Here is a 10,032-nt window from a genome sequence, read left to right as displayed (position 1 = left end):
AGAGCATGAGGCAAACCACGTTGCCGGAACAGGCGCGATCAGGGGGTTTATATATCCATTTAGATTTGCGACGGCTCAAATTTGGATTTAGATCTGCACAATTAAAAATGTTTTACCATGTTAATATTTAATTTATTATCTTTACAAGTGCCAACAACTCCATCCATTCAATAATCCCTATGATCCCCATTAGATTTTAAAACATGAGTCTTGATCTACATAAATAAGGGAGAGAGAAAACGCTTTCGTCCACCCACTGAGCCATTCTTCGATAGTTGCTTTACTTTTCTCCAACACAGCACAAATACCCCATATTCGAGAGGGATGGTTTTATAGCATATTGCGGGGCAATCCACGTGTCTATTTTTGAGAGACCAGCATGCTTCCAGTGCAGGTCAAAGAATATAAGAGTTGAGTTCTAAAGTAAGAGTATATCATTGTTACACTTTCAAGAGAATCATAAGAACGGAGATAGACACCAGCGGATCATTCGCTCGATTGATATGGGAACAACTATGGGAGGGAATGTAGGCAGGTGGAGCGCAAAGGTCGCAATGCTGTTGCCATCTTAAGCAATATTTCAGACCATGCTTCCAGAACAACAGAATTTGCTATTCCCTCCCCAGAAGCTTGAATAGTTGCGAACTGGTAAATTCTAGTTAAATTATATGTCGACTGCTTGCCGCCGGGTCTCTGGGGATTTGAAATCTTGTTGTTTGTCGTCAAAAAGTGGTTATAATTTGGTCCTCAGAACTCGTTAACACCATCCTACTCAAGGATGTACCCGTATGGGAAAATCTGTTTTGCTCATGCTGCGGCGCTGCGCAGTATTTCTAAAGCGTTTGGGGCTGGCTTCTGGGGATTAGGAACAAGAGCTGATCGATGTTGTTATTGGAAAAAGGGGGGGAAAAGGAAACAAACAAAGCATAAGTGCAAGGACTATTAATGAATAGTTGCCCAAGCCGATCCCTGTTCCTTCATTCTCTCGTCCCACCCAACTAAGCCTGTCGCCGTGCAGATGCTCTTCTTTGTCCTGGCAGAAAACTCAACATGCGACGACTGTAGCTCGTCAAAGTCAAATTTCCATTTCATGGTTCAGCATCGCATCCGTGAGAGCCGTGCCGGCGATACTGAAGGGATCCGAGACCCCTATCCTAGAAATATCCGCCCTTGTCCATTTATAGGTCCTTCTGGAGCTGGGTCGTAGGTTGGACTTTTCTCTGACCAAATATCCTCTGCCATTTTCAGTAGCTCGCGGTCTTTCTCATCCAGCCCCTCGTACTATTTCTTAACACCGCCATCCAGGTCCTCCCAAAGTAAAACCTCTTTAAGCTCTCGCACATGGGTGCATGTACTGTAAAAGGGCCCAGGCAATGTGGAGTCCAGTCAATGCCTATCGTTGACTCGTATCCTGTATTTAACCATTGTCTTGTTGGCGATGAATGGATCGTGACTAAGCCGGCTCGCGGCTCGCTGTGGTCTTGCTCTCCTGCACCAATCCTCCTCCACCGGCTGGGCAGCGTCAGCCACAGCTTCCATGACCCTTTTTCGAAGCTTGACCTGCAAGGGTTATAGCAAAGCCATCCCCTTCTCTGCTGCCAGCCGCCCCCTCCTCCAACTTCGACACCAATTTCCTGTCTCGCAGAAATATTGTAGATTGGCATCTACCAGTTCTGCTGCGGTTGCTATTCGATTGAAGCCGACAACGACAACTCTCTCCAACGAGATCCCATCAGTCATGGACGCGAAGGTTAAACAGCAGTATCTCGCTGACTCTCCACCCACCGTGGTCAGGCTCGAGATCAAGCCTCATTTCGAGGCGCTGGATGATCAGCAGAAACGCTATGCTCACTTCATTAGCAGGTTGGTTGGTCTTCGCTCTTATATTGTCTCTTTAACTAGATTATGCTTGCGTTCTGCTGCCCGATTACTGTATTTAATGTTCCCATTGCGTACTTGTCTTGATGACCCTTCTCCCAAATATGCACAACCTGTACATTGTTCGTTTAAAACTGATGATGCAACAGGGCGGCTTTCCAAGGAACTCGGATCACTCTACGTCAAGTCTCTCCGGAATCCGAACCTATCTACGACCTGATCATCTCTCTTTACCGTGCTTGCAATGGCGATTGGAACTCCCTGGCACAGAAGACCAGCGTTAGTGCAGAAAACCTACGCTTCTTCTTGGAATACGCGGCTCAGTTCTTAGGCAATTGCGGGTCGTATAAAGGATTCGGGGATTCCAAGTTTGTTCCTAGAATACCTGCTGATGCCCTGCAAACTCTCGCCTCCGTTACTCCAGAAACAAAGGCAGCATGGGAAAAGGCAACCAAATCTGGTGGAGGGATATATGAAACTGCTACTACCAGCCTTATGCATCTGGGATATCCGGAAAACGGACACATGTCGACCTATTACCCCAATTCCCCAACCATCACGAATGAAGAGATCTCTCTGATAGCTTCTTTTTTGGAACATAAAAAGTTATTACCGGAAAATACGAGATTGCGGAAAACGGAGTCCGGGGATTTCGAACTACTGATTGCATCTGCAGATAAGTCCCCGGCGGGGACTGATCGAGATGCTGGTGATGCTTATCAATGGGAACTCGAAGGCAAACTACAAGGCAAAACTCTTCGCCTTGTCTTTGGTGACCACTCCGAGGAAATGGCCAAAATTGCGCAGAGTGTCAAACAGGCAGGCCTGAACGCTGCAAATGACATTCAGAGGAGAATGCATCAGGAATACTTTAAGTCTTTCACCACCGGCTCCCTGGAAGCATACAAGCAAAGCCAAAGAGAGTGGATCAAGGACGTGGGCCCTATGGTCGAGTCAGATCTTGGGTTTGTGGAAACATATAGAGACCCTCATGGTGTCCGTGGAGAATGGGAGGGTTTTGCGGCTATGGTATACTACTAGTCATCACGTACCAACTCTCCGATTTTAATACCGATTAACGCTAACAGCTTGCGCTAGGTCAACCAAGAGCGGACTAAGGCGTTCGGAAAACTTGTTGCGAACGCGGAGTCGATGATCCCAAAACTTCCTTGGGGCAAAGACTTTGAGAAAGATAAATTCCTCTCTCCAGATTTTACTTCACTAGAAGTTCTCTCCTTTGCCGGCAGCGGAATACCCGCTGGTATTAACATACCAAACTATGATGATATTAGACAGAACTTGGGGTATAAGAATGTGTCCCTAGGCAACGTTTTGAGGTATGTATCTTAATTGTCTGATACCTATACCAGCCTCATGAAATCTGCTAACATTACTATGTAGCGCCAAAGCGCCCAATGAACCCGTACCATTTATAAGAGAGCAGGATCTTGAAGTATTCCGAGACTACCGCGATCCTGCGTTTGAGGTCCAGGTAGATGCTATCCATCTCTCCTCTGACCCCTTTCGATCACAAAAAATAACATATATTTCTCCCAATATTGAATTGCCCTTTTTCCGTCGATAGGTCTCTCACATTTGAGGTCTTAAACAGGTCGGAATCCACGAATTACTAGGCCATGGGACCGGCAAACTACTCCAAGAGACAGCTCCTGGCGAGTTTAACTTCGATATTTCCAACCCACCAATCAGCCCCATAACACAAAAACCAATAACGACCTGGTACAAGCCAGGGCAAACTTGGAGCTCAGTCTTCGGGTCGATCGCTTCATCGTACGAAGAGTGTCGGGCGGAATGCGTGGCAATGGTTCTCGGCTGCGACTTCAAAATATTAGAGCTTTTTGGCTTTGGCAACGGAGAAGAAGATATAAATGGTAAGGCAGGCAATGTCCTGTATGCCAGCTATCTACAGATGGCCAGGGCTGGTATAGTGGCGCTTGAGTTCTGGGATCCTAAGAGCTCGAAGTGGGGGCAGGCCCACATGCAAGCGCGCTACAGCATTTTACGCACTTTCCTGGATGCCGGGAGCGATTTTGTGAGATTGGTGCATACTAAAGATGACCTTTCCGATCTTGAAATTCACCTTGACCGGTCCAAAATCTTAAGCCATGGTCGACCAGCGGTAGAGAAGTACCTACAAAAACTCCATATTTACAAGGCAACGGGAGATTTCAAAGCGGGCAAAGCGCTGTACGACGACATTACGAATGTTGATCAATGGTGGGGATCGCAAGTGCGACCGGTGGTTCTACAGAAAAAGATCCCGCGCAAAGTGTTTGTGCAAGCCAACACGGTCCTTGAGGGTGATAAGGTGGTGCTGAAGGAGTATGAACCAACATTGGAGGGTATGATTCAAAGCTATGCTGAGCGCGATGTGTGAAGCAAGTGACGGAGCCGATGGGGGCTTGCGTCGAACTTCTGCATTGGGCCGTTATTATTAATTATCATTATCCAGTTTCTCATGTTCATGTATCGTTGTTGTCTCACGATATTGTCGCGAGCAAAGCCGAAATGCAGGAAATGAAATAACCTCACTCGGGGAGAGAAAGAGGAGAATATGATAATAATAAACGCGTATCATCCCTCAGCGAGAGAAATAAAATACTCAATTTTTGCGAACAGAAATATCACAGCCACTGCAGTGAAGCAAACTAGGTGGCCCCTATTGACGACGTCGCAAGGATGAAAAGTTGCCATTATTAATATGTTGTCTGGAATTAAGAAGGCCGTTACTTGTTGGGCACGACCAATACAAGGGAATCAATGAAGGGAAGTTTCCATTGATTCATTCCACCACAGTCCACAGGGGACCAAGGATCATCTCACAACTCCCACTGCTTGCCAGCTGGCCAAGCCTGCCATTGACCAACCATCAATGAATGTTGCTCCTATTGTTTTCCAACAGTGCCCATCGCCCAATCCGGCCAAGCGTACTCACATGACCCCATCCAGCCCTAATTGACATCCCTATTGATGCCCGTTTCAACAATAGGGAACACCATCTGCGGTCTGGTCCCCATCAATAGACCTGGCGATATGGAGATCCTACTGGAGGAGCGGGACAAACTTTCTTTCTGTACGTCCCTTCTTCTTCTTCTTCTTCTTCTTCTTCTTCTTCTTCTGTTCCATTCGATGATATACACTGACACCGATGTTACCCCTCCACCGGGAAACCAAGACCTTGTTGGACCGCCCCTTGCTGAGCACTGGGGCCATTGCCCTAAAGCGGAAGAAAGACCAGTACAGTTACTGTACCTCTTTCTCCTGAAAAAAAGAAGAAGACGCCATAATTTTGCAAGGATCTGGTGACAAGGAAACAACCTGGCGGTGGCTGCAGTCAAGAGCAATCCCCAAAAGGGGGTTTTCTAGCCTCTAGCCTCGAGTTTTTTTGCTTTTACCTTTTCTTCTTCTTTTTCCCTATCCCATCTGCACGGGAGTGGATGCTTAATTCCCGAATGGCAATAATAGATAATTTCCCCACTCTGTTTTTCGCCCAGAGTTGGCATGTGGTTTATTGTTGTTGGTGGTGTGTGGATTTTTCTCGTTTGATGTTGGTTGCCCATTCAGCCGAAGCGGAGATAAATCTATTCCTTCTAACTACTCCGTGCATCTCTTATTATTATCCATCATGGCAAAAATATGGCAGCAGGGGTCAAATCGCTATTGAATAGCCCCTGTAGCTAAACTCGCCCCTGTAATCCTAGCTGCCTTTTATCTTTCTCTATTGGCGCGTTAGAGGTTGCTCGATTCTCCATTATTGTTAGGTCCTGTTTTTTTATTCCTCAGCCTCCTCTTATTGTTTGTTGCAGCATTGCGGGTTTTTCCCTTCATTTTCATGCGACCGTATTGTTGCAAACTGTTACTTATTATTATGAATGCAGATTTGATTTCGAAGCGAACCGAGCACCCCCACGATGTATCATGATTTTAGTTTGATTGTTGACTGCATGGGGCGACAGCTGCGACAGCCCTTTGCAGAGCACCGTATGATTCCCCATTATTTGGGTCTTGATATAGGGTTATGCTGTCACATCAGCAGCTATCCACGGGCCTGAAAGAATATATTCGTCATCCATTACATCTTTCTATTCTTGCATGAATACTTTCTTTCAAAACAACTACAATATTTTCGAAACGCCTTTGCCTCTCATAGATTCCCATCTTATTTTATATACAACCACGTTCTCTCGATCTTCTCCCGTGCGGTCCCCATACCTCCGAGATCCGATATCTACTTTCCTCTCATTATTGGCCTTCTACTTTACCGAAAATCAAAATGCAGCCCCCTCAGACTTCCATCAACCACCAAAGCCACAAGCTGGGCAGAGTTCGTCGCCAGCCTCAGGTCCCAAAACAGTCTTTGCTCCTCCCCAGCCGCCACCCAACATATGCGATCGCAACAGCTCGTACTTCACTCGAGGACACACTCGGAGACACAGTCGGAGACATCGTCGATGATGACAACGATGACGAAGAAAGCGCAGCCATTGTCCCTATCATAATCAAAATCGATACATCGATAAATATTGAGGGGCAGGGAAATACTATCGCCATCCCCACATCCATGGGCGCATCGACATCGGAGGAGCCTCCTGCTTCCATCTCCACTTCAAAACTGCATTCTGCATCACTGCCTGCTGGTGGGAGTTCTCCTCTACAGCAACTCCAGCAACAGCGGCAGGTCAAATCTGCACAGCTGGCGACAGCTATTATCTCCGCGCTAAAAACTTCTGGCATCATGGATGATAAAGAGACGGGCAGGCAGCGGCCTGTTGAAGTGAACGTAAGCTCTGGCATACGTATTAAAGGGGATGGGAATGCCGTGCGCGCGGGTGTTCCGAAGAGATCAGAGTTGAGCCATGTTGGAAATTCCGATTCTTCCTTCGATGAGAAAGAGGAGTTGTCGAGGCGGTGGAGGAAAAGGAGGGCTAGCTCGGTATGAACGTCCCTTACATTTTTACCCCCTTTTTTTTTTTTTTTTTTTTGTAAATACGTATAAGTGGCCTAACATATCGTTTTCCAGCAACCCATCGAAATCCTTTCAAAGAAGAGGCAAATATAACCGAAGTCACCACCATTCTGTAGATTTTATACAGATACAGCCACAACGCCATTTTTTCCAGCTGCTCGTCGAACTAACTGAAAAACGCAAAACGTTTTGTTGTCTCTCCTTTTTCGGTATCTACGAGAGATTATCCTCCAGTCCATGTCAATTCCCTGGCAAAGAAATAAGACACCCCACCGTGGATGTATGGCATGATGTATTTCCAATAGACGAACACACGGCGTTTTCTCGAGCACAGTACACCCGCCCATTCCCGCAAACCGGACCCTTATAAAACCCATTCGAAAAGCGAACCTCAGGAGGTATATTTTTGCTTCCACTTCCACCTTCATGCAGCCAAGCATTACTCCTCCCATTGGTCTTCCTCCTTGCCATTGACTGCTCCTAACAGCACGCATGCATGAATATAATAATATCTGTCATATTCTGCCATTGACGCCAACCTGATTCCTTGTTGCCATTGTGAATGGCTGTTGACACATTTTAAATTTTGGTAGTTTCTGCATTGTGTCGCGCATGTTTGTATAACACGGTACGATAAATGGATGCCTGAGCGTGGAAAAATTGCCGCTTCATTGGCCGTTATGCAAGCACGGGAAAGGGGGTTGTGGGTGTCCCGTGAGGCCAGGTTTTGCAGTTTGTTTGTTTTTTCCCACATAAGGAAAAGGAAGACGCCTACATAAAGGACTGACAAAAAAATCAATCACGATGAATGATTAGACGACATCATTTTTTTGTTGTCCTGTACTTGTACATAAAAGGAAGGATAGGCTTTAAATAGTTGAATGTATATATAACGATGATATTTTGTGAGCTAGGATGCGGAAACCTTCAAGAGAGCGTTATGAGTTCAGGTCTGTGTTATAAATGTGTACACAGATGCTATGTTGATGGCAGCGTCCCACATCCTCAATCGCCCCAAGAGAACGCCCCAGATAAAAGTTGAAAATTTTACATCTTAAAAATAGTAAGTTAAACCATCAGACTGCTCCTTAGGAGTAAATGATAAAATGAAAGCTATCATTTTGCGTGCGGACGGAATAAATTGATATGCCGGTGTCCAATACACCACTATTAGCCGACTATTGCATGGTAAAAGCTGGAAAGGAATAAATAAAAGCAGTGCTCGGAATTTTCATACATATTATACATTTCAAGATGGGGGAAAAAAAGAGGTAGAAGGGAAGCGTGGAGCGAAAATAGATGGACGTGAAAGGGGCAGTGCCAAAGAGTTTGGCAGAGAACAGGATATAACTCGGTCCAGAAGACAGTTAGTTACATTTTAAGAAAAGGAAGCCTTCACCGTACGGTAAGCACTCACTCAATCAATGGATTGACCAGATCCGATCCATTAGATCCGACCAAAATAAATCAAAAATTGTTCTATGCGTTTTGGAAATTTGAATATGGTAAACCATGAAAACAGATAAAACAAAAGGGGGACCCCAAAAAAAGGTTTCCTTCCGACTCCGATTCCGATTTTGATCATCCTTTTTGTTTTAAAGAAGGGAATAAATTATAAAATCAACGCCCCGCTGGTATGTCAATGCGATGCAGTGCCGTGGACCATGCTGGTATCCGTTTATCGCGTTCATAGAGGAGGCCGCAGTTGTGGCATAATGTCTAGATAAAACACACAAAAACACGTATAAATAGTCAGCATTTATTTTTATTTTTGAAAATGGAGCCAGCTTAAAATAAGCAGCGACAATGGAAGAGAAGGTTTGCTGCATGAAAGGCTATATTCTCAATTCTTTTTTGGCTTACCCTTGGCCCGGCTGGTCCATCTCTAACAGCCCAAACCGCCGTGCCCCAGACGGAGCAATTAGCACAGCGCCACGTTTGCCTCTCCCTGATCAGGCACCAGAAATTAGTTTCAAATCCTTAAGAAATCGTATTCTGAGAAAAGGGAAAAAGGAAACGAAAGCAACACAACGAACCAGTCACTAAGCGTTCCTCCCCCACCACCATATCCAGCTCCGGCCCCAGTATCGGGTGTGCCCCTCCCACCACCACCGGGCGTGCCACTCCTTCCCCCAAGAGGACTAAGACTCCGAAACCGACGCTTCTTCTTACTCCTCTCCCCCCTCCCCATTCCCTCATCTGGAATATCGAAATATCCACCACCGGACGAGCTCTGCTGCCTCGTCAACTCCGGCACGATCCCACTCGTTGACGAAAACCTTGCTGTCTCCCTCCGTAACCGGCGAATCTGCCTCTCCCGATCCCCCTCCCTTTTCTCAATCTCCTCCTTCGACAACGTCTCCACCTTCGGCTCCCATTCATCCCCTAGTCCGTCGGGATCATACCGCCATCCGGCCTCCTGACCATTCGCAGCCTGGTTGTCAATCTCATTTCCATACCCGCCCAGGCCGCTAATCAGCCCGCCGCTCTCACATACTTCCTTCTTCAACTTCAACACGGCTTCATAGATCCCATGCGCCACGGCGCTGACCCATTCGGGACCTAAGCCTAAATCTGCACATGTGACGCGCGCGAATTCCTCAGCCAGTCCTTGCGAGTGCAGTAGTGACCATTCGAATTTATCTGTGTAGAGTCTGTTGTGTAGATTGATGTTTAGATTCACGACGCAGCGGTAGGCGTCGTCGGGATTTAGTTCGTTATCGCCCATGGAGAGTTGCTGGGAGGATACCAGCACGTTGCCCTTTCTGGGGGCTGTATCGACTAGGGATGCTGGAGTTGCAGCGTTCGTAGCACCAGGTGTCGCAGAAACGCTTCTTGAGGAGGGTGCCCGGGGGTTTGTGATGGTCTGCTGTGAGCTTTGGAACAGAGGATGCAGTGCGACACCGGCATACTCTTCAAGCTGCTGGCGGAGCTGGCTAGAGATCGCTACGGTCATTGCTTGTGGGTTTGGTAGATCTAGATCACGCACCATAGCCGTAGCGAATTCTTCGGGTGTCGTGAGTGCTTCGTGTAGATTCCAGAGAAAAGTATCTTTAATTCGATATGGGGGGGCTGGCTCTGGTTTGCGGTAGGCTGGAGAGGCAGGGTTGATACCCAGTTCCAGATAGTTTCGCGGCAATGGAAACGGTTCTGCCGGTTGATGTGGG

The 10,032-nt window shown here is 46.8% G+C and overlaps 2 protein-coding genes across 2 annotated transcripts; one reads left to right on the top strand and one right to left on the bottom strand.

The window, feature by feature from the left end:
• Positions 1 to 1,018: 1,018 nt before the first annotated feature.
• HCAG_08942 (hypothetical protein) lies at positions 1,019 to 4,425 on the top strand (the record flags this gene model as incomplete). Its single annotated transcript, XM_001536057.1, has 7 exons — positions 1,019 to 1,203; positions 1,459 to 1,863; positions 2,028 to 2,907; positions 2,977 to 3,215; positions 3,280 to 3,370; positions 3,491 to 4,241; positions 4,352 to 4,425. 7 exons carry the CDS (start codon positions 1,019 to 1,021, stop codon positions 4,423 to 4,425), a joined length of 2,625 nt encoding a protein of 874 aa, XP_001536107.1.
• A 4,060-nt stretch (positions 4,426 to 8,485) lies between these two features.
• On the bottom strand, positions 8,486 to 9,821 carry HCAG_08941 (predicted protein; the record flags this gene model as incomplete). Its single annotated transcript, XM_001536056.1, has 3 exons — positions 8,486 to 8,584; positions 8,729 to 8,813; positions 8,902 to 9,821. 3 exons carry the CDS (start codon positions 9,819 to 9,821, stop codon positions 8,486 to 8,488), a joined length of 1,104 nt encoding a protein of 367 aa, XP_001536106.1.
• Positions 9,822 to 10,032: the final 211 nt, after the last annotated feature.

Source organism: Histoplasma capsulatum, genomic scaffold, assembly GCF_000149585.1.
Source record: "Histoplasma capsulatum NAm1 scaffold_14 genomic scaffold, whole genome shotgun sequence".
Classification (NCBI taxonomy): domain Eukaryota; kingdom Fungi; phylum Ascomycota; class Eurotiomycetes; order Onygenales; family Ajellomycetaceae; genus Histoplasma; species Histoplasma mississippiense.
The sequence above is the reverse complement of the archived record's forward strand: the minus strand, read 5'-3'. Positions and strand labels throughout refer to the sequence as shown.